This window comes from Carlito syrichta, unplaced genomic scaffold (genome assembly GCF_000164805.1).
Source record: "Carlito syrichta isolate Samal-C Ts95f unplaced genomic scaffold, Tarsius_syrichta-2.0.1 Scaffold311002, whole genome shotgun sequence".
Taxonomy (NCBI): domain Eukaryota; kingdom Metazoa; phylum Chordata; class Mammalia; order Primates; family Tarsiidae; genus Carlito; species Carlito syrichta.
This window is the reverse complement of record NW_007255098.1, coordinates 428,673-454,054: the sequence shown is the minus strand read 5'-3', so window position 1 is coordinate 454,054 and position 25,382 is coordinate 428,673. Positions and strand designations below refer to the sequence as shown.

General features: G+C 43.0%; 1 protein-coding gene across 1 annotated transcript in view; it reads left to right on the top strand.

Moving 5' to 3' along the window:
- The window catches only part of SDK1 (sidekick cell adhesion molecule 1), a 619,404-nt gene that overhangs the window by 386,613 nt on the left and 207,409 nt on the right, over positions 1 to 25,382 (top strand). The window contains exon 13 of the mRNA XM_008068469.1: positions 5,146 to 5,282. Within this exon, the coding sequence (XP_008066660.1) occupies positions 5,146 to 5,282 (137 nt within the window). The remainder of the gene's footprint in view (positions 1 to 5,145; positions 5,283 to 25,382) is intronic.

Below are 25,382 nucleotides of genomic sequence, written 5' to 3'. Positions count from 1 at the left end.
ATATTGATTAAAAAAAAAAAGAAATTATTAAGCTTAGTAAAGAAGGCATGCTGATAGCTGCGATAGGTCAAAAGCTAGACTTTTTGCACTAAGCAGTCGGCCAAGTTGTCAATGCAAAAGCCAAGTGCTTGAAGAAAATTCAGAGTGCTACTCCAGTGAACACATGAATGATAAGAAAGTAAAACAACCTTATTGCTGATATGGGAAAAGTTTGAGTGGTATGGATAGAAGACCAAACCAGCTGCAACATTCCCTAAAGGCAGCCAAAGCCTAATCCGGAGCAAGACCCTAACTCTCTTCAATTCTGTGAAAGCTGAGAGAGGTGAGGAAACTGCAGAAGAAAAGTTGGAAGTTAGCGGAGACTGGTTCACGAGGTTTAAGGAAAGAAGTCATCTTTATAACATACGAATGCAAGGTGAAACAGCAAGGGCTGATATAGAAGCTGCAGTACGTTACCAGAATATCTAGCTAAGATCATTGATGAATGTGGCTACATTATACAACAGATTTTCAACATATATGAAACAGCCTTCTATTTGAAAAAGATGCCATCTGGGACTTTCATAGCTAAAGAGGAGAAGTCAATGCCTGGCTTCAAAGTTTCAAAGGACAGGCTGACTTTAAGTTAAAGCCAATGCTAATTTACCATTCTGAAAATCCTAAATCCTAGGCCCCTTAAGAATTATATTAAATCTATTCTACTTGTGGTCTATAAGCAGAATAGCCAAGCCTAGATGATACCACATCTGTTTATAGCATGGTTTACTGAATATTTATATAAGTCCACTGTAGAGACTTAGTGCTCAAAAAAAAAGATTTATTTTAAAACATTACTGCTCATTAACAAAACATCTGGTCACCCAAGAGCTCTGATGGAGTTGTACAAGGAGATTCATGTTGTTTTCATGCCTGCTAAACACAACATCCATTCTGCAGTCCATGAATTAAGGAGTCATTTTGACTTTCAAATCTTATTATTTAAGAAATACATTTTATAAGGCTATAGCTGCTGTAGATAGTGATTCCTTTATGGAGCTTGGATAAGTACATTGAAAACCTTCTGGAAAGGATTCACCATTCTAGATGTCATTAAGAATATTCGTGACTCATGGGAGGAGATCAAATTATCAACATTGACAGGAGTTTGGAAGAAATTGATTCTAACCACCATGGATGACTTAGAGGGCTTCAAGACTTTAGCAGAGAAGTAACTGCAGATGTGGTAGAAATAGCAAGATAACTAGAAATAGAAGTAGAGCCTGAAAATGTGACTGGACTGCTACAATCTGATGATAAAACTTGAATAGTTACAGTCTACATTCGAAATATTGGTATGTTTATAAGCACTGTACATGAACATCTTAGGCATCTTCTTATGGGTGAACAAAGAAAGTGGTTTCTTGAGATGAAATCTACTCCTGGTGAAGATGCTGTGAGCATTGTTGAAATGACAACAAGGATTTAGAATATTACATAAGCTTAGTCGGTGAAGCAGCAGCAGGATTTGAGAGGATTGACTCCAGTTTTGAAAGTTCTACTATGGGTTAAGTGCTCTCAAACAGCACCTCATCTTTCGTGAAAGGAAAAATCAATCAATGCCGCAAACCTCATTGTTGTCTTATTTTAAGAAGGTGCTAAAGCCACCCCAGTCTTCAGCAAGCACCACCCTGGTAAGTCAGCAGCCATCCACATCGAGGCAAGAACCTCCACCAGTACAAAGATTACATCTCGCTGAAGGCACGGATGATTGTTAGCATTTTTAGCAATAAATTATTATTATTATTTTTAAAGCAGAATTTATTGAGAGGACAGAAAAGCTCCCACAGTGGGAGGGGACCTGAAGGGGTTGCCCAAATTATTTTTAAATTAAGATATGTACATTTTTTTTAGATATAATGCTATTGCATACTTAATAGACCACAGTATAGTGTAAACATTACTTTTACATGCACTAGGAAACCAAAAAATTTGTGTGACTCTCTTAATTGCAATATTTGTTTTACTGTGGTAGTCTAGAACTGAAACTGCAATATCTCTAAGGTATGCCTCTATACTAAAAGGTTCTTTGCATTGCTGAACAGGGAATATTGAACACGAGGGATATTATGGGGGAGATTTTTCATATGGGGTAGAGACTAGAACTAGGAAAAAAAATCTACATTTTCTTCCAACTCTGAGTCCTGCAATGTGTGTAAAAGGCACATTTTTACATTGGGTGACCTTGGACCAGTGGAGTGACTTTGTTGGGTGGTGGCAGAGGAAGGCTTATTGCTTCTTTGCACATCACAGACACTTATGGCTTTGGGCACCGCTGGGCTAATAGCTCTTGGTTCCTGCACTAAATGTCTCAAGACTACTTTACTAAGTTCTTAAGTATTTATTTTTAATATTTTTTAAAAATCTTTTTAAATCCCTTCATCTCAGGCTGTCGACTACCATCGTGCTGTTCAGTGTGCTGCTTCTAGCAAACCCTACTGCCTTCTCATTGCCTGCTTTTGATCTACTGGCAGGAGGGAAATCAGAAATCACACTGAGTAAAGTTATATCCTGAGTGGTACTGAGAAAGCTCTGAGCGAGGGAGAATATGCCTGGGACGTTAGGAGCTAACACCTGTATGACAGAATGTGCTCAGTTAGTGGCCTCCATTTAAGATAGTGTGACTGGATCACAGTCTACAAAGCACTCCAGCCTTGTACCCTTCACTCACCTGCACTCTCTTCTTGGACTAAGAGAAGCATGATCTGAAATCAAGTGTGAAAACTTCATGATTTGACTACTTGGGAAAGATATGCTTTTAGAGCATAGAATTGGGTCAAACATAACCCACTTAAGGTCATAAGAAAAAGACATATGAAAAACACAGAAGGTCATAAGCTGCAGAGAAACAGCAGCTTCTCGGGGGCCACAGATCAAACATTCCTATTGTCCAACAGGATCCTGCCAGTATCATATCATGGTCACCTAGAATGTGAATGTCCATTGGGCAAGGTTTGTCCTGAGCCAGCTGTGTATCTGTATCCTGCCCGTCTTCGCCTTGACCCTTGCTGTGGGTTCACAAAGCTTCCTGGCTCCTTGAACCTGGAACCCGTCTTTGGTGTCATGGTCTATCTTGCCTCCCGACTGTTACAGATTATCATCTGATGTTTTGTCCAGTCTCTCAGGACCATTTCCAGTGAGCTGTCCTTGGGGTCCCAGTGCAAGCCCTGGAAATCCAATGTCAAAAAGATATCTCAGAAATTGTGAACATAGATTCCTTCCTGTTTTCTCTGGTCAGGCATAGTGTATCTGCCCTTGACCCTGCCAGGCCCCTCATACTGTGCCTGCTCCCTCACCATTGCGTTCCTACCACCCTCACTGCCCCAAAACCTCCCACTAGTCTTATGTGGGCATGAGTGATGGAATCATTGGTCACGTGATTAAACTCAGTCACTAGCCATCTCCCCTGAGATCGGAAAGTTGGGCCAACATCACTAGCTCAACACCCCAACCCTCAAATCCTATGGTTGCTTTTTCTAGCATGGCCAGACCTGTCCCAGAACTATCCAGGAGCCAACCATGAGTCACCTCATAAGCATAAACTGAGGTGTGGTCTGAGAGGCTCTCCATGAATGACAAAAGCAGTTCTACCACTCAGGAAATGCGCTAGGGTTTAGAAGCTCTACCCCAGACCAGATAAATTCTTTATGATACAGCAGTCTTATTGGCTATATCGATCCAGCTTTATTCTTGGTTTGTTTTCAGGTAGGACTATTTCAGCATCTTCAGTTTGGCTCAGACCAACCAATTCAGAATGGAAAGAAAAATAGGAAATGGGGCTTGGAAGAAGTAGAACAGATATTTTTATCCTTGCATTTCCTTCATATTGGTCTTCAATGGAAATCTAAGGGCATTTGATTACTAGAGAGCTTAAATAGAAATAGCAGCTCCTTTTCGCATTTAAAACTTAATTCACAAAGAGAAAACAAGATTCAGGCTCAAGTTTGGTCCTTATTGTACTAATGTGCAATCTACATTAAAAATGTTAGTATGTTTATAAGCAGCACGCAGGGGTTAGAGAGAGCTGTGTTTTTAGGCATTTGAAACCACAAAACAGCTTAATAAACTTCAAAATGTAGTAAGTTCATTTTTTAAATTAAAAATATCAAGTATAATTATGGCTTTTTGTTCTGACCTATGTGGTTCAGCAGTAATTGAAGTCTAAGAGAGACCAAAAACCAGTTAGTAGGTGAAGCAGGTCACACTCAGCAACCCCCCTCCCCAGCACAGCCTGGGAGCATTTAGAGAAGAGGCAGCCATCCAAAACAGCCGCAAAACAGGGTCCTGCTCCCAGATTCATGAGCTGTAAAGGTTAAATACTGGACTTGGGCAGCTTATGGTTTTAAGGTTGCACACCCGTCACTGGTATAAACCAGACAGTAGGGTTTTGTAGCTTTGTCACCAGTAAATCCCAGTAAAAACCTTCTTCATCTGTAACTTCTTTTCAGAATTTATTTGCTTTAATTGCATTTCCATTTAATAGCCTCGTTGATGTGTTACTCACCGTTTCCGTGGGATTCTAGTTAGTGTTTTCTCCACATTTCCTTTTAAGTACTTCCCCAAAGCACCATATTCCAATAGAAGACATAGTGACAATATAACCTCATGCTTCCAATAAGTGAGACTGTGCTGCCTAGAAATATATATGGGCATTTTGGCTAATAACTCCAAATGGCTAATGCTGGAAACTTTCATATTAAGTCATATTTACCAGGCCTTTTCCTGTTATATGGTTCGCTGCACTTTCATTACCAGTCTCCCGTTGTAAAAACAAATTGTTGACCCAGTTTTTTCAATTAAATAATATATGTATATCTGCATCCCTCTATCCCCCTATTTAAGTGACAGTGTCATTAGTTGTTTCTGTATCAAGCATAGGAATAAAATCAAACTATATGCAGAAAACAAAATAACACTGTGAATAGTGAAATTGGGTTCTATTTGTTCTTTTTGAGGGGGTGGAGGAAGCTAGTGTTTGTTTTGGGGTCAGATTTTATGTTCTTCATTTTCAAAACATTATACACCAGGACTACCCAGTGTAAGAACACAGACTAACCTTGATTCTGATGTGCATTTTCTTCTTTTCCCTTTTCATTCCTTTTATTCAAGTGAACTGCCTCATTCACCTCAGAACCTCCTGGCCAGCCCAAATTCCTCCCATAGTCATGCCGTGATGCTCTCTTGGGTTCGACCCTTTGATGGAAACAGTCCTATTCTTTATTACATTGTGGAGCTGTCTGAAAACAGTAAGTAATGAAACACAACTGTCACCATGGACAATAATCCAATTTCTGTGTGTGCTCTTAATGTCATTAACCTTTACTTCTGGCTCAGACCCAAAGCAACTAGTAAAATGTTATGATGCTTTATGGGATTTCAGATGACAAACATAGCTCACCCTTTGGGAAAAAGACAAGGTGATGTGGGGCCCGGGAGAGGAACGTGAAGAAACAGCTAGTTAGAGGGACCCTTGTGGGAGCAGGATTTGGGAACCCGCAGAATGGCCTTCTCGGAGCAAAGGCGCCCCGCAGCATCGCCCCGGTGTGGACCTGAAATGAACAACACCTCCCACCTGGAGTGACTTGAGAGTTCACCACAGCCACAGTTCCCATCTTTGGAAAGTTTCTCTGGTGTGGAGATGGTGCGTGTGTTCCCTGGACCTTTCTCTCCCTCTCCTTCCTTGACCTCTGTGCCCATTTCGCGCTGTCCTTCAAACCCCCTGCATTAAACATGCTCCTTTCTCGGCTGCCGGCAGCTGTGGCCATCCTCCAGCTGCCCGGCCTTCTTTCCTCCTCTTGCCAACTGGCTGGATGACGTGTCCCGCAGTGTCTGCCTACTCGTACCTCTCTGCTCGCCCTGGAATCTCTTCCTTGGAAATCCCATGCACACCCATGGTTTCAAGGGCATCTTTGTGTTGACTTGACTCCCACATTTATATCCTTAGTCCAGATCTCCAGGATCATTATAGAAACCAGTGACTTGACATTTCTATCTGGTCGCCTCACAGACGTCTCAAACTTAACTTCTTCAAACTACATCTTTTTTATTTTTGTTTTATTGTATTTTATTGAGACAGGGTCTTGCTCTGTTGCCCAGGCAGTTCTCGAACTCCTGACCTCAAGTTATTCTCCTGCCTCAGCCTCACAAAGCACTGGGATTATAGGCATGAGTCACTGCATCTAGCCTCAACCGTATTTTTAATTTTTTTTTTAACTCTAACCCTGTTCTCGATTTACTGCCACAGCCATTGTAATCTCAGTTCTCAGCACCTTGAATTTCTGTATTACTTCAGCCAGAAGCCTAGGAATAGTCCTGGATTCATTTTCCTTCTACCCACCCTCCCCCATGCCCATCTCCACGCCCACTGCTTCGGCATCCTACCAGTTTGTGTTCGGGGATTCCTCTGGAATGTTCTCCCTTTTCTTTCTCTGTCTTCAACCACCATTATCTCTTACTAGGAGTTGCAGCAGCCTTCCAACTGACCCTGCTTCTACTTTTGTTCTCTTCCAAACCATTCTCTACACCAGCAGCAACAATGATCTTCTAAAAATACAAGTGAACCAAGCCACCCTTCTGTATAAACCCTGCAAAGGCTCCTGCTGCATCAGGTTGGAACCCAAACTCTTCCTACTGGGCAGCCTCGGATCAGCCAGGCCATGCCAACCATGTGCCAACAACACCGGTTTCATGTTGACTCCCTGTATAGGTCAACTATGCCATCCCAGGGCCTGCTCCCTCCCCTGGAATGCTCACAGGGCTAGATCGTTATTCTTCATGGTTACCTGCTACCACCTCAAAGAAACTCTCCGCCCCACCAACCCCATTTAACCCTTGAATACCTAAGCTGGAGTGTTTCCCCTCTATTATCCCGTCCTTTATCCCAGATGAGGGTCCCCTTCTGTGGGCCTCCCCAAGGCAGAGCCAGACCGCAAGTGGCTCTTATGATGGCCAACTGCATCTGGCCTGTGACTGTCTCAAGATGACATCGGTAGTCTAGACAGATCTCTGTTTTCAGGACAGCTAGAACTGGTGCTCTCTCAGTGTACCTTTCTCGGAAACCCAGCTCCACTTGGTGGGACTCCCATGTACTCCCACCACTGCTCACTCCCACAGGTAGAAACATCCCCCAGTTCTGTGGCTCTTCCCAAGTTCACGCCTCCCTGCACACTCTGCCTGGAATTATTGATGGAACTAGCTTCATTTCTCCCATTTACCTTCTGTCCCTCCTCATCCTCTCATCCAGTGGATTCCCTTCTGCACATGCCACAGCCACACTGCTTGATTCTGTTTATAGCTAAAGGAGTGGATGTGCAGAGGCTGTCAGTCACTGGCCAAGGTCACACAGTTAGTAGGTGTTAAGATGGGACCCCCAGGCAGTCTGACTTAAGGCTGTGCTTGCCAGGAGTGCTCAGTAGCTGTGGAAGAGTTTCATGGGGCAGAGCCTCCTATCCTGCACTTCACCAGTGGCTGTGTAGGGAATACTGACTGAGGCTGGCATGGCACACATGGGGTCCAGTCTGTGTGGAGATTCAAGGAGGCCAGTCTGTGAATCTGAGGGACCATCACTGGAGTTGGGCACCCCCAAACAAGTTCACTGAGGGAGGTCCCAAAGGCAATGTTTTATTTCTGTTTCCTGGGTTTCTAAGGTTATACCCTTGGCCACGGGGGCTTCAGTCCTGAGCACCATCTCAGAGTGAGGCCACAGTCCAGGCCCTCCTTCCCCTTGCCCATAGCATCTCTGATGACTACTGTTGGGCCTTTTCCTTACAAAAAGGGTGGGCTGTGGTGGGAACCATCTTGTGTGCAGACAACCATCTTAGCTTTAGCTCAGTGGCTCTTAGCAAAGAGAGATGGTGTTGGCACTGTTTATAAAAAAAAACTTGTGAGGAGAGAAGGTTTTCCTGAAGACCCCACTACCATGTTGTCTATATGCAAAACAGGACTTGACAGTGCTCTGCATGGAGAGAATGTGACAGCAGCAGAACTCTTGTCATCTGAATTCTGGTGCCTATCCACTGAGAGCAGGGTTAGAGTTAAAAAAAAAAAACTTAAAAATGCAGTTTAGGCTAGATGCAATGACTCATGCCCATCATCCCAGTGTTTTGGAAGGCCCAGGCAGGAGCGTCACCTGAGGTCAAGAGTTCCAGACCAGCCTGAGCAACACGGGAAGGCTTCATGTCTATAGTCCTCATCAGGCATCTGTCGTCTTGAGGTTGAGGGCTGTGTTTTGTTCATCTTTGTGTCCTCAGTCCCTAGCACTTAGTGTAGAAACTTGGCAAACAAACTGAAATTAACCTCTCCGGTGGGATCCCCTAGTGATGGTCCATGACCATCTTCCAAAAGGGAAGTATTCTACCTTCCTCAGTTTGCACCAAATAAGGCATTGCTTCCAAACGCCATACCAACTATTTTCTCAATTAATTGCATGACTGGTTCTTCCAGTCCAACATCTTGCCTAGATAAAAAGCAGGATTTATGCGTAACTGTTCATCCAACCCGTCGGCTGTTACAACAGTAAATCTTGATTGGGCACCTGCTGGGTGCAGAGATGAAATGATCAGTCTCAACTGTGAGCAGCAGCACTATGGTCAGACACACCAGCGCATAATCCACATAATGGGCTCCTGTCCAGGTATGTACAAAGTACAGAACCACAGTAAACAATCACATGGGAGACAAATCAGAGAACAACCTCGAAGGGAATGCTGTCTCCTTGTCCCCCATTTGGCCCAGGTCTCGTGTCAGTCCTGAGTACCATGTCAGTGAGGCTAGACTCCAGGCCCTTCTCCCCTTTGCCTGGGGGCATCTCTAACCCCTGTTGATGAAAGATGCCAAACTCTATAAAATATTTTAAAAGGTTTATTCTGAGACAAATGTGAGTGACCTAGGCCTGTGGCACCATACCGAGAGGTCCTGAGAACATGTGCCTGAGGTAGTGGAATTGCAGCTTGGTTGTATACATCTTAGGAAAAAAGAAGTTGGCCAGGTTTGATGGCTTAGCCTGTAGTCCCAGCACTTTGGGAGGCCGAGGCAAGTGGATTGCCTGAGCCCACTGGTTTGAGCAATTTGGTGAGACCTCAACTCTACAATAAATCAAAAATTAGCCGGGTGTGGTAGCATGCGCCTGTAGTTCTGGCTACTTGGAAGGCTGAGGCGGAAGGATCGCCGGAGCCCAGCAGGTCGAGGCTGCGGTGGCCGGGAGCATGCCACTGCACTCCAGTCTGGGGGCGACAGAGTGAGACTCTGACTCAAAAAAAAAAAGAAAGACAGACGTTACAAAAAAAAGCCATAAATCTACACATGTGAGATTTACATTGGTTCAATCCAAGAAGGCAAGATATCTCCAAGCAGAGACTTGCAGGTCATAGATGAATTCAAAGATTTTCTGACTGGTAATTAATAGCAAGAATTAGGCTTTGTGTAAGCAATTTTGAAATCAGTCAAGGAAATGCCATGGTGGAAGTTTTTTCATATGTAGATGAAGCCTCCTGGGTAGCAGCCCGAGAGAAATTAGAAAGCAAATGTCCAGCTCCTGCCCCATGAAACTCTTCCACAGCTGCCTGGCACTCCTGACAAGGAAGTGAATTCTGTACAGATGCACATTTCCCGGAGAGATGGCTTTTCATGGTCATAAAATATTTTTATTTCCTTCTTTATCTGTTGTGTGATGTTATGCCAGAGTCAGGTTGGAAAGTAAGCCACAATATGTAGGGTTAATAAGAAAAACCTGTCTGATGATACCCTCAGGCCCTTTAGTTAGAAATTTGGCAAGAGAGGAGAAAAAAGGGTTAGAGTTTAGTCCCCACTACTGCTCTAGCCTCTTTCTTCACAGACAGAGTAGGGTACGCTGGGAACCAGCCAGGGTGGAGTGCAATGGGAGCCAGCCTGCATGCCATCCTCCATCTTAGCATTAGCTCAATAGTTCCGATCAAAGAGAAACGACGTTGGATTATTCCGGCCTCACTCTGACATGGTGCTCAGGACTGACATGAGACCTGGGCCAGATGAGGGACAAGAGGACGGCATTAGTAAAGGCCCCTAAGTGCCAGGCCTCAAGGCACATTTGGAAACAGCGAGTTGTCACATGTGACTAGGAACATTGCTGGGGGTGTGCGGTGGAAAAATTCTTCCCCACTCTTAATGCCCAGCTCAAATATTACTTTTCCACGTGTCCAGAGAGAATTAACTTTTCACTTCTCAGGGTCCCTGCACATTATATATAAGTCCCCTTTGAGCATTTAGTACATTGTGTGATAGCTGCTGGTTTATATGATCTGTCTTCTGGCAAGAACTTAAGGGCAGGTAGGGTCCATGTGTCAATTGTCTGTGCCTGTGATAGCCAGCAGCGTGCATGGCACGTACCAGGCAGCTGTATGGGTGTCCAGTGGCTTCATTTCACTGAGAAAGTGACAAAGGACATCATTAGCCTCTCATTAGCCTCTGATTCTCCTGACTGGACCTATCTTGGAGCTGGCTGAGACTCCCAGCTCTTTTTTCCTCCAAAGACTCTAACGTAGGTGTTATTGCATGAGAAATGTAGAGTTTATAAGATGGTTCTCTTTACTGTTGATGATTTCAAATGTACAAAATAAGTCTGTGACCTTGGTTGAATTGGCATGTGCTGCTACCAGTTGGTTGATCACATATCTTCCCTGCCGTGGCAAATAGGAAGAGCAGCACCATCATCTGGGCCAATGATCTGGTTTGTATTTTTATTAGGAACAAATGCCCTTAAGAAGCAGCTGAACATGCTGGCTAATTGCAGCCAGAAAGAACAGTTTAGCAGCAAGTACACTAAAAAGGAAATTGTATTTGGCCTGCACTCAGCACTGTGCAAGTGGACAGTACTACATCACTCCATCCAGTAGGTTTATCCATCTAGCTACTTGGGAGACCCTCCACAACCAGCTCCTCCTGGCAGACTGATTAGGATACCGTTTGCCTGGAAACCGTAGATCCTGCAAGGGCCAGACTGAGGTAGTTTAGTGACTGAGGCAGGCACTTTATAGCCTCTGCCCTAACACCATTCCTGCCACTATTCAGAGCGTTATGGAACAGGACTGACCCTGGAGCTTGAACTGAGCCATCTCCATGTGTTTGACTGAAGTCAAAACCCTGTATGCTTGGCCCTCTGCAGGTGTCCTAGGATTTGCCTCTCCAAGAAATTTGATGGTTCTTTTGTCCCAGATGCCCCTTTAGTGAGCCCACCTGGGACTCCAAGGGGAGCAGCAGTGTCCTTGGTCCTGGTCCAAGGTGCCCACCTGGTGAGTTGAGGATTGCAGAGGGTCAGGACAGCTGGTGAAGGAAGGAAGCCTGGGGATTCCTGTGTTGAGAGAATGCAGGGAATCTTGATGGCTTGTTAGGGAGGACCCTCTGAGCCAACTGATAATTCTGTTGACTAGTGAAAGTATTTGGTACATTCTCTAAGATGTCTGTTGAGTGTGATCAAGAATGATCTTTCTTTGAGATTATTATCACAAGAGGGAGACATCAGGAAATGATTGTGAAAGATTTAGCTGTGAACTGAAAAAAGACAACTGGGTGGCTCTTCTAGAGCTTTGAGTTATCAGAATCCATAGGTACTTGCATTTTTTCTTTGTCTTTGGGCTATTTTACAACTCTGTAAAGTGTTGAATACTTACAGTGATGTAAATGTTCTTGGCCTTAGAAATGCAAATAAATTTTGGCCTGTAGAACATACCTGGTTATTGCTCTGCAGATATTGGTGGCCAGTTTTGCATCTATTTATAAATTCATTTTAGCATTATCAGTATGTGTGTGTTTGATTTCTTTTTTGATACAGTTGAAAAATCTTACCAGTTCCCTCATAAACTAATGAGTTAACTAAAATCTCTGATAAATTTTCATTTTGTATTTGTATAAGTGCCATGGTTTTACCTTTTTAAATTTTTGAATAAAATATTTATTTTAAATAAAATACAATAGCACGAATGATTCAGTATCACACAGTATTAGAAATGCAGACACTCATTGAATGTAACAATTGATGCAAATTCCCGTGATGTTTGGGAGAGGCAATTCTAGTCCTCAAACTGAGCCCCTGCATGTTTTCCAGGGGCTGAACTAAGGCATCCCACTGCTGAAATGAAATAATGGTGGTCTTTTCCCAGTTATTAAGAAAAATTGTGTCTTTTTCTCATGATTTTTTATAAACCTCAACACCTGCTGTCTTATGTCTCCTGGTAAGTGCTTATAGGGGACAAGCATACTTATACTAAAAATTCAGAATACTTCGTCCTATTTAGTTCTGCTGTTTTTTAATAGGCATGAGTGTTCAGAGTTTTGATTTTATATTATACCTTGTAATATTTGAATTTAATTAAAATATAAAATAAATTTGTACTTTTTATTATTAAAGTTATATATGCTCATTAATACAAATTTAGAAATTGCATAAAGCACAAAGAATAAAAACAATCATGGCAATCCCTCATATGGTGAAAGCCAGCCCCCCATCCAGGCCCTCAGTCCCTCCGCCTCTCCTCCTCCTGGACTTGGCTCCACAGTTAATCCCTCTCTGCCCTTGATCTTTAAGCTCTCCCTCTCTCCTGGCTCCTTCTGCCTCCAAGGAGTGGGCTGTATGAATTATCTCCACCTCCAACCTCTCACTTGTTCCACCCACTCTTCTCTTCTGAAGCCACATCATCACTGCTCTGAAGGACAGAGCCTGTGAACACCGCTCAGTCCACATCCCTTCTAGTCTGCATTTGGTGCTCCTGATCACTCCCTGCACTCAGACCTCTCTTTTCCTGTGGCTTGGCTTCCATCATCCTTTTTCTCTTCTCTCTCTGACCAATTTCTCTGACTCATCTTAAGACTCCTGTCCCTGAGACGTTGATTTGCCTCCGTTTGTCTTGCTCGTGAGTGGACTTCTCATCCCACAGGCTGTCCCTAGTGATCTCAGATAGGGCCATGGTCCACCTTTCACCCACATGTTATAAGACCCTAAGGTGTGTTTCCAACCTAGACCTCTCTCCTATGCCTCAGATTCTTATAACCACATGTCTTCCAAACATCTACACCTCGATGGCCTAGAGGCTCATCAGACTCAAATTCTCTAAAATAGAACTTGTCATCTTCCCTCCAAAGTTGTTCCTCTTCTAGCTTAGAAATGTAGTATCATTTTTTTACTCCTTGGTCGTTGCCTTTCCCCCAACAATAAGTCAATAAATTGTGTTGGGTTTACTGCATACATTTATATCTAATCCATTGCCCTCCTCTGTTCCTGCATCGATTGTCCCCAGCTGGCTGCTCGATGTCACACTGACCCATGGGTGTGACCTCCTCAAACCCATCCTTCACGGCACCACCAGAGGGATCTCTGTGAAGTGGGACCCTGTCTGAGTGAACTCCCCTGCTTGAAACTCTCCAGCGACTTTGCAGAGGGGCATTGTGGGGGCCTGGGCAGTGAGGCTCGAACTCTCCCATCTTCCATATTAGCTCCCCGTACTCTGGGCTTCAAACACAGCTTGAAGTCTCATTCCTTTAAGAACAGACTACAGGCTGATTAGCATGGTCTGCAGCAACATTTATCACCTGACCACTGCCTGCATTCCTAGATTTCTCTCCAGCCACTCATTGCTTTGCTTTCCATGCTTCCACAACAAGACGTTGTTCATAGTTCCCTGAGCAGTCAAATATTCAGTGCTACACTTTTGCTCAGTGCGTTTGGGAAATCTCTCCCTCATCTTGCCCTTCTGTCTCTGTCTGGTCAGCTCCTACTTAGCATCTTCTTGTAAGTGTTGTCTCTAGTCTTGAGGAACCGTCCCCAGCCCCTCCTCTAGGGGTTCTGTCCTCATCACTTCCTCGAGGGGGTACTGTCCCCATCCCCCAGGGATGCTGTCTCCATCTCCTCCCCTAGGGGCACTGTCTCCATCTCCTTCTCTAGCGGTGCTGTCCGCATCTCCTCCCCTAGGGTGCTATCTCCATCTCCTTAGCTAGAGGTGCTGTCCCATGTCTTTCCCTAGCAGTGCTGTCCCCATCTCCCCCCCTAGGGGTGCTTTCCTCATCTGCTTCCCTAAGGGTGCTGTCTCCATCTCCTCCCCTGGGGCACTGGCCTCATCTCCTCCCCCACTAAGGGTGCTGGCCCCATCTCCTACTCTACAGGGCACTGTTCCCATCTCCTCCCCCTAGGAGGCGCTGTCCTCATCTCCTCCCCTAAGAACATTCCCTCCATCTCCTCCCCTCGGGGCCCTGTCTCCACTTCCTTCTCTACAGGGTGCTGTCCCATCTCCTCTTCTAGGGGGCCCTGTCTCCATCTCCTCCCCTAGAGGCGCAGTCCCCATTTCCTCCTCTAGGGGATGTTGTGGCCATCTCCACCTCTAGGGGCACTGTCCCCTCGGAGACTCTGGAGACACTGTCCCCATTGCCTTCCTCCAGACTGGCCTCAGCTGTGCTGAATCACCCAGTAGACAAACAGCCTTTAGCAACAGCACAGGGAGGACAGCAACACTCATCTCTAGAAGGAAATTATCTTGATAATCTCTCTTCTCCAAGTTTGCAGAGATATTCTCCTATGTTTTCTGTCTTCATTTCAGGTCTTCTGAGAGTTGTTTTAAGTTTTCATTTCTTTGGCTACTAATATTGCCAAACACATTTTTCTAAGTTGACTGACTCTGTGTACTTTCTCTGCTACGATCTGTCAATTTTCTTTGCTCCATCTTTTTTTAATCAAGACCTTAGAGTTTTTTCTGTTATTTACAACAAGTACTTTTTCAATTTTCTTTTTACTCTTAATTTTTGGGCATTACTTTATGACATACAGAAGTGTTTGATTTTTATGTAGTTAAATCTATTGATACTTTCCTTTATGATTTCTTTCATTATTTTTGTTTGGATATTTCAACACTATCAAGCCTAAAATAAGTATTCTTATAGATATTCACTTTGTTTTTAAAGAGTTAATTTTTAATATATTTAGCCCCGTAACTTATTTAGAATTTAGATGTGTTATATATTCTGATATGTGACTTTTTCTTTCTTCCAAATGATCCATTTTCCCAACATGGTTTATTGAATAATTCATTTATTTATGATATTTCCTTTTTCATGTTTAAAAGGGAACTTTTTATACAAAAGTTTATTTGGGGATTATTTAGTTCCATTGATTTCATCATCTGTTTTTTTGTGTTGTTTTGTTGGCGGGGGGGGGTTGTAAGTTTTAGTGTTTTAATTCCAAAATGAGTTTTAATAACTGATAAAGCAAGTCTTCTCACCTTTTCAGAATTTTGTAATTTCTTGTCACTATTTATTCCTCCAGAAAAAAATTGGAATTATTTTTTGAAGTTTAAAAAAATAGCCACATTGTATTTTTAATCATGTCAAATCTATGATTAGTTTTATGAGAACTGAATTCTTGGTAATTCTGGTTTTCCATCCAGAAAATAATATGCTTCCTTATTTATTCAACTTTTATTTTTTTATATTGCTTAGTGAAGTTTGCAGGTTTACATCTACGGGTTTTATATGTTTTTGTTAAGGTTGTTCTACAATTTTGTCTTTTTGTTATTTTAACTAGGATTTTTTTTTTCCCATTTTATCTTCTAACTCATTGTTGGAACATGGGAAAACTATTGATGTTTAGGAATTTATTTTCCACTCAGCCACATTTCATATTCTCTTACTAGTCTAATGATTTTTCAGTTCACTCTTATTGTTTTTAAGGTAAACAATCATACTTTCTCCAAATAATAAAAATTTATTGTTTTCTTTGTTTTTCATATCTTTCTGGGTTGGCCAGAATAATTTTAATTAATAATTGCCATAGTAATGTCTCTTGTTGTTTTATTCCTGATCTCAATGTAATGTCTACTAGGATTTTACTGTTATGTATGATATTGATTTTTTTTTTTTTGGTGTTTATTGAGATATAATATGTATACAAAAAAATGCAGAGATTTTAAATGAGTTTTGACAAATATATATATATTCGTGTAGCTCACACACCAAACAAGATATAAATCATTTTCATGCCAGAAAGTTCCCTGTGTCACTTTGCAGTCTGTCTTCACCCTTCAAAGACAAAGCACTCTTCTGACTCCTTTCACCATAGATTAGTTGTACCTGTTTTTGAACCTCATCTACATGAATATGATATTGACTTGAATGGGCAGTTTGTCATCATGTAATGTAATCCTCCTATTCCTATCTCTTAGAATTTTGTAAATTGTGTGGGGAAATTTCTTATTTACAAGCAAACTATTCTTAAAATAACTAAATATTACATTTAGCAATACCCTAAAATTTATGCAGAAGTCAACATATGAATATGCTGCAGGTTCTCAGATGTGACGTGAATTTCTAAGACCCTGTCCTCTCAGCAGGTTTCAGAGTTCACATTCTGAGGGACTTGGTCTGCATTGAAGACTCAAGATTTCTAAGCCTCAAATGTGAAATAACATACTTTTCTTTAACTCAGAAAGAAATACTATCTTCTATAAATTAGGAGTGAATGCTGTAGCTTCTACTTTTCAGTAGATTGCTAGAAGAAATGAAAAATTGGGAGAACATTTCTATATCTTCTGCATCACTCACTGTCTCTTATATATAGTTCCGCACAATAGATGTCCCTGCTACTGAGAGAAGCCTTGATTCCCTTGATGAACTTGGGAACCTCCTTTTGAAAGTCTGTCATCCAAGGTGTTTCTTTTTTTTTTTTTTTTTTTGCCTTCGTTACCAGGAAGCCCAAAGCCAGTGAGTTTTGAAGTACCTAAGTCTTCCCTAGTGCTTAGAAAATCTCTTAGTCTTCTTTTTAAAAATGATTTTGAATTTATTTTTGTTTATATGTATTTTCATCTTAATCATCCAATTTTATGTATATTTTCTCTTTAGAAAATCTCGAAGCTATCTTTAAAAGTAGGAGATATCACTACACACACACACACACACACACACACACACACACACACGCATACACATGTATGTATTGTGTAAGTATACTTTAAGGGCAGGCTTATGGGAAACTGAACTCAGTGACCTCTTTCCCTTTTTTTTTTCTCCCCATTGCCTTGGAATACAGAGCACAGCAACTTCAGACAAATCTGCAAATTATACCATTCCTGTCTGAAGTGTCAGACACAGGGAGACACCTGGAAGAGCATAAGGTCAATTTGAGAGGCAAAGAAGAACACTCACAAATTAAATAGCAAATCCAAGAACACAGGAGATGGCCTAAGTTAGTACATGACCTGTTGCCAGGAAACTGAGAATGGAGACCTTCAAAGAAGGTTGGGGGGGTCCATGTGGGCAGGAGCGGGCAGGAAGGCGGTCCTCTGAAGTAGGTGGGATTTGGATGCCCTGGTGCTTGAGGGAGTATAGTGGTCAAGGACTATGAGACTTGGATGCAAGGCAGCAAAATGGGCATGCAGGGAATCTCCCAGGCAAGTGAATTTGCAGGAGCAGAAGGTTCTTTGGGCAGGAAACGCTAGAGGCTGAAATAGACTTCTTTTTTTTTTTTTTTTTTTTTTGAGTTGGAGTCCCACTCTGTCGCCCAGACTGGAGTGCAGTGGCCGCTCCTGGCCACCGCAGCCTCAACTTCCTGGGCTCCGGTGATCCTTCCGCCTCAGCCTTCCGAGTAGCTGGAATTACAGGCGTGCGCTACCGCGCCCGGCTGATTTTTTGATTTATTGTAGAGATGAGGTCTCGCCTGCCCAGGCGGGTCTGGAACCCGCGGGCTCAGGCAATCCACTCACCTCAGCCTCCCAAAGGCGCGGGATTACAGGCTGAGCCACCGTGAAATAGACTTCTTAAAAAAAATTTTTTTAAGTGCAAAGTAATACATTCTCATTGAAGCTAGAGAAATTGTACCAATGTATAAAGGAAGAGTTTCTTATCTCCCTCTACCTTGAGGGACCACTGCTGCTAGCACCCTACCATGTACCGGTCCATGCTGAAAATGATGGCCTATGAGGAACACAGAGAGACCGAAAGGTGCCGGATGAGCCTTACACAGCAGAGAGCTGTGCAAAGCCAGCAAGCTGAAAAGGTGGTGTGGAAACAAGTTCTTAGCAAGATTAACCAGGCAGTGACCTTCAAGAAGCTGCTGTGTAAGGTTCAGAGAGCAGGGAGAGCAGGTAGTGAGGGCCTGGTGCAGGAAGGTCAGTCACTCCTGAGTTACTGAGGGGATTTCCCCGGAAGGAGGGGTCCAGAGATGTCTGGGAACCTCAGGCCTGGGCCTGGGAAGCAGGAGGCCTGCTGAGAAGCACTGGTCTGAGCAAAGCATCGATGAGCTTGACTGGAGCATGCTGAGTTGGGGATGATGTTTTGAGGTTCAGGTTGAAATATCCTCTGGGCAGTTGCTCTCTTCTCCATATGGAAGGTTCCAGTGCTAGCAGCAGTCTGCTGCTTTTTCTACCCATCCATCTCTGCTTTCTCAAGTGTGGGTTGGTTGTTAGCTGCTGGACCAAGACTAACTTTTGGAGAACATCCTCCAGGGTCCAGTGCCTCTCTGGAGCCCCCTCCCCAGTGTCTTTGCAGGAGGGATTCTTCCTTCACAAGAAGAATTTCTGAGCTGCATGGCTCAGTTCTTTCTCTCCCACAGGTGCCTTTTCATGTGCGGAACTTGACAGCCGTCTTGCACACCGCTGTCCCTGAGAGCTGCTCCTGACTGTCATCGCACAATATGTTGGACATCTTCATCCCCATTTGCTATTATGTACTTAAAAGCTGATGGGCTTTGTGCTGTTTTGTTTGCCAAAAATGGCAAAGAGACTTTGTTCTTTATGCTTCAGATGGTTTTAATGCTGCCTTTGAACATAGCTCATGTAGGTATTTTCTAATAGCCTCGGAGTTGTTAGGAAGTATTTCGTGTTTTTTAGTCCGTCTTTCTTTGGACTTTTGCATAACAAGCCTCACATTCATGGCATTTGCCCCCATTTAAAGATGCATTCAGGGAGACAACGCCTGTCACAGGTTATGAAGGGAGGACCATGCTGTGTTAGGGGCCCAGAGAGTGGCTGAGGTCAGCTTTAGGGTTCACTCCCTGTTAGCTTCCTGCCCTCAGGGAAGATAAGAAGGGGGTAGGGAACCCAATGTTGATCCCATGTCCTCTGTGGGTCCTCCCCTTCTGGAAGGCTCTGCCCAAGCCTGTCCTGCAGACCAACATAACTCTCTACACCGGTAGGTGACTGCACAGTGTAAAATATAGTGACTCCATAGCGTGAGGTTCTAGAGGCTGGGCCAGTTCATCCAGAGAGAGCCACCTGCCCCACCCATGGACCCACTCCAGTCTGTTCTAGGGGCTTACCACCCCCATCGGGATGAGTCTCCCACCCCATACTGAGTTCCCCTAAGCTTCTGGATCTGCCCTGTCCTTACTTCCAGGCTCCTTCCACTTCTCTGGAGAGAATGGCATCTCTCACGCCCTTCTGGGCACACGTGTCTCCGCATCCGGGCCCCGGCCTGGCCTTTGGTGGGCCACCTTTGCCGTCTTGCTCTGCAGCTCCAGAAATCACAGTTCCTTGGATGTGAACGGCTTCGGGCCCAAAGCCCGTCCTTGGCATCACTTGGGCCATGTCCCTTAGCTAGGGGTTTAGTGTGTTTCCTAAACATCTCAGCTCTCTGGTTCTTAACTTTGAAGGCAAAACTTAGTGCGTTTTAGCCCTGACCCTGCAGACTTTCATTGTTTCTCTAAAAATCCCCTGGGGGAAGGTTGCAAAAAAATGCAATTTATTTATAGAAAACTCTGTATTTATTCTTACATATTTAAACTTTAGTCATCTTCACAGTATTCTCTGCTTGAAGCAACACACCTATCAAGATGCTCTTCCTATTGCTCCAAACAGTTTTTAAACGAATCCATTTTTATGCCTTTTAGTGCTTCTGCCATTTTATGTTTCACCACGTCCACATTGGCAAGACGTTTCCCTCTGAGGGCTTTTTTTATCCGGGGACACCAAAACAGTACGCTTGGGATGAGATGAGGTAAACAGGGAGGGTGGGACATGGGGGTCATGCCGTGAAAACACTGCTGAACACTCAGTGTGGTGTGGGCAGGTGTGTTGTCATTGTGAAAGAACTTGTTTGCCACAAGCTGGAATGTTTCCTCCACAAATCATGACACAGCCTTCTCAGAACTTCCAGATAAAAACTGTGGTTGACAGTTTGATCCAGAGGAACAAATTCTGAGTGTGTCACAAGGGGCTCACCCTCCAAAAGGTCATTCTGGGGTTTTTTTGGCCCCTCTGCATGTACAGCAGAGAAGGCCTTCCCCAAATGAAGGAAATCAAATGTATTTGAGCTGTCCACTCTTTGATGTCTTGTTTTAGGTGGAAAATGCCCATCTACTTCCTACTCCTTCTTCTCTGTGTTCTATTAAATCTCTCTCTTACCTGAGCCTCTTTCCTTCTCAGGCATTCCTAGTGGCTTATGCCTGTCCCTCCTGTGGCCTCTACCTTGTCTTCCAGGATTGCCATGAGCAGATCTGTTTCACAACTTTCTTTCAAAGTTGTGTTTGTTGTAGATGTGTTTAGTGGCTTGACAGAGTCATATTCATCTAGAGGACCTCACAGTCCTCTCGCAAGAGTACACTTTATTCTACAAATGTTGTATTTACCAGCTAAAGCTTGAAATTCTGTAGTGCCACTGACAATTATGGTCCTTTTATTATTTTAAGTGTTTTAAAACTAGAATCCTGCAGAAAAATCGGATTTAACCTTCTTGTAACTGTTATTATCTGTGCTTCTTTTTTAATGCCCAGATGAGCTTTGACTAGACTAAAAAAAGCTTTTCCTTAAACCTGGCTGTGCCTGTCTGTGATTCTCAGACTCTAGCCTGGAACAGATGGGTGGCTCAGAGTAGGAATTTGTTCTGCAGCCTCACCCTATACAGTGTAACTCTACAGAGGTTGAAATTATTTTTTGTTTGGGCTTTGAAAACTATATATCTCTGTTCACATGATAATAATAATTTAAGGGCACTTTAGAGAACAAATGGTATTCATTCCATCAAACTAATCTCACTAACTCATTGAGCTGAGCACTAATATATAGGTTGGTGTCTCTGAAAAATTTAGAAATAATTATACAAAGCATCGAACAACCATGAGAATGGTTTTTTTAAAAAACAAATGTTGTATGAACCTGTGCTTGTTTCATTTCACCTTTTTCTCATACTCTGTACTTTCTAAATGTTTGTTAATGAACTTGTATTATTTTTGTGGCATATACATAATAAACAAACTACATACAAGTAGACAAAATATACATAAAATTTACCTTTTTTATTGCTTTTGTGATGTAAAAAATGTGGTCTAAGAGTTGGATATGCAGTTCTCAGGGGTGGATCCAGGTTTTGTTTGGTGCATGGAGTTTTGGAGCTCTTGTTAGGAAGGATAATACGAAATGGAAAGGGCCTCTGCTGAGACGTAGGGAAGGACCAACACCGTGAGGAGCCGAGAGCTTAGGGTCCCTGCATTCACGCTCGTCCTGAGGCCGATGTGAGCTTTTTTCAGGAGTGCGCTGAGTGCTGCTGCTTGCAGCTCGTAGCTTCCAGCCCTTTGCTACTGCCCCCTCTGAGGGCGTCAGGTCCCCAAACACTGAGGGTATCAGCATGAGCTCATCTGAGACAACACGGACTCCTGTGCTCCAGCCTCGAGAGGAATCCCAGTGGTTTAACCCGAGCTTTCTTATAGCTCTCAGTGTCCAGTGGGTATGTGCCCCTGGTGCGCGTGTGTGTGTGGACTCACATCCACAACTTCAAGCTCCTGTCTTGCAAAACACAGGTACCTGCCAGTGCAGGTTCTCCTCAATGCTTCATAACTTGCCTCTCTCCTGCCTGGCACTAGATCGACCCATTTGTGATGGAACTTTCTTTTTCTTACTGAACTTTTTATTTTAGAACAGTTTTAGGTTCAATGGCATCATTGGGAAGATATACCCCATACCCAGATTCTCCTTTTATATTATTGCAGTACGTTTGTCACAGTTAATTAACTCATTTTGACACATGATGATTAACTGAAGCCCATGCTTTCTTCAGATCTCCTCAGTCTTTTCCTAACATCTTTTTTTCTGTCCTAGGATCCCATCCAGGATCCCACATGGCATTTAACTGTCATATCTTTTTAGGCACCTCAGTTTCTCAGTCTTTCCTTGTTTTGATGATCTTGACAGTTGAAGAGGACTGGTCAAGTATTTCGTGACTGTTGCTCAGTTGGGTTTGTCTGATGTTTTTCTCATAGTTATACTGAGGTGTTGGGTTTTGGGAGGAAGACCAGAGAGGAAGAGTGCCATTCTCATCCCCTTACATCAAGGGTGTGACTTATCACTGCTTGTGTTTGATAGGCCTCTCCTACACTGGAAAATTAACCTCATTGGTACCTAGGGTTAGTCTCTCAGCAGTACCTGTCTTGGGTGTGCAATATCGTCCTAAGAAATGTAGTATACTTCTATTCAATGTCTAGAAAGATATCCTAGTTGGCAGATGGGACCTTCTGATGAGTGTGAAGCCTCCTCTCTCAGTAATGTCACTGGAGCCCTCATAGGTACTGCTTAAGGGAAGAGCTCAGCTTCTTGGTCATCTCTGTGACCAGCTCTTCACTTCCCAAGTATAAATCCTTAGCAACAACGAGCCAGGGACAAAACATAGTCGAGTTTGCACAAGGATCATTAATAGCAGTTGGGGAAACCACAAGCCTTGACTCATTCCATTTCTCATATGTAAATTGAGATGATCATGTCTACTTCAAAGTTACAGTGAAGGTTGAACGTATACATATAAAGTCATTAACAGTACCTCAACAAGGTAGGTGCTTTTGTTTGACAAATATGTATGGAGAGCTCCTACTCGGTGTCAGAAGCTCTTCTAGATGAAGTATCAAACAGGGAATAAAATCGGTCCTAAGGGAGTTTACCTGATGGGTAGCTATTTAAATAGGTAGCCGTTATTGTTATAGCCTCATGTTTATGTTTTGGGAGATACAATATGCAACCTGTTGTAGTCAAAACAACAGTGGAATTAGAAAACGAATAAATTTACACCTTAATTTTTTTACTTAATTCTGTAACCTAAGGGAACTATCCTTGTTTTAATGAAAGCATATTCATTCTCATTCATTCATAGAGAAAAATCCAAGTAACACATCAGTGAAATCACATTTTTCACCTCCCAATGGACAATTAAGACCATTATAAATGCTCAACGTTGGCAGTGTTGTGGCAAATATAGTCACTTTCTGAAAACTTTTTATTATTAAGCATACTAAATAGACACAAAAGTATGGCTTCAACAACCAGTACATTTATACTATATTTGTTTCATCTGTCTCGCTTTTTTTTTAAAGACATTCACAGAAATTATGACATTTCATCCCTAAGTGAGCAGCTGAAAAGCAGAAAAAGGAGATCACACCTAACAAGATTAATGGCAATTCTTAATATCATCTAATATTCACTCCATGTTTAAATTTCCCTAAATGTCTGAAAAAATTGTCTTTTATGCTTGGCTTACCTGAATTAGGATCCAATCAAGTTCTACCCATTGTATTGGTTGTCTTGTGTCTTAATGTCTCTTAATCAACAAAACACCCACCCACCATCCCCACCTCTCCCCTTTTCTTGCCTGGGCAGAGGCTATGACATTTGTCCTAGAGAATATTCCGGTACTAGATTTGGATTGTGGTGTTAATTGGTTTTTGCATCTTCTTTATTACCAGGAGACTGGGTTTCATTGCCTCCAGTTTCTGGTTTTGTGTGTTTTCTTGCAGAGATTGTGTGTGTGTGTGTGTGTGTGTGTGTGTGTGTGTGTGTGTGTGTGTGTGTCTGGGAATACTTCTTGAATGTTACCAGGGACTTCCTACTGCATAACCCCAGGAGGCACATGAGGCCTGGTTATTCCACTTTTGGTGATATTGAGATCAATCCATGAATCTAAGTCATGACCACCTGTAAAGTTTGGAAAAGGTTACTTACACTTTCATGAGTCTTGGCTTCCTGACTGTGAAATAGGTGTGATTATATCTCCTCCCCAAGAGGGTTCCTATGGTTGCAGCTATGAAAACATTTCCAGACTGCAAACTGCCTTACAAACATTAGGTATTAATAATAAGAATGATCTTTTTGGCAATTAAGAAAAATTTTCCTTCAAAAACCATCTTCCTTCCTTGGGCATCTTTAATTGAGAAAATGTGAATGCTCTTTTTTACTGGAAGAAACTTCCAGTACATTATCAAAGATTGAAAGCCACTAGCTTTTAACCAACAGCTAGAGTGGGGGAGTGATTAAGTCATCCTCGATTCTGGGCCTGGCTGCTCAGAAAAGAGTCTTAATGCCCTCTGTAGAGCTGGGGTTGATCAACAGTCTATCTGGGGAAGTCTGCAATCCCTCAGCCTTCCAGATCAGAGAGCCCCTGAAGGGGAGGGAAAAGGGTATTGAAACTTTTATGGGATGCTTTCCTTTATCAAAAGATTCTTCTACGTTCCAGCCCCAAGACAAGCATCTTGTAACCCTCTTTTGTGAGGACTGGCTGGGAGAAGAATGTTTTAAAGAGATTTTGCTTATTGATTGTCAGGTGCAGACTTGCTATTTAAATTTTAACAGTTCTCAGCAAGCTTGCGATTCTGAAGCTTGTGAATGAGCAAATCCTTCCCAAACCACTTTTTTTTTCTCAGCAAATCAGAGTGCCCATGAGATAGATCGGGTTCGTTTGTATTAGTTTTCAGTTTAATCTCTCTTCCTGCCAGATCTTTTATCTTCTAGTGGGAGAGAAAAAAGAATAAATAAGGAATTCTATAGTTGCAAAAGGAGGACTGAACAGAGCCCTGAGGTACAGAGGAGATTAATAGGTTCTGTTGTCGAATCAAACTGGGCCGCAGACTCAGCAATGGGTTATGGACTTTCAGGAGATGTTTACACTCCAAGTGAACACACACCGAGGATCACGAGGGCCAGGCTGAGAGGGGTGGGGCCGGGGCAGGAAGGCGGCATCCTGGGGCTGTCTCTGTCTCTTCCTTGCTCTGATTCATCGTTTCAGTCAACTGATTACAAATGTCCTTTTGACTGTGCCTCTTTTTGATATGATGGTTGTTCACTCTGTACCAGACCAAGCAGGTGAGTTATTCCCTTATAGACTCTGTGAAATCCGAAGGAAGAAAGGGTGAATGATTCGTTTTATTGAGTACTGTATCAGTCAGGGTTCCTGCAGGAAAAGATGGCACTCTTGAATAAGAATAATCAAGGAGAGAATTTAAGAAAGGGAATGCTTATACAGGCATGGGTGGAAGGAAACCACAGATACCTGGAGCTGGTAGCCTCAGAGCCAGTTCCACCCTTAGGTCAGAGAAACCGGACAGTTGCGGAACCTCAGAAAGAGAGATTGCATAAAGCTGCCAC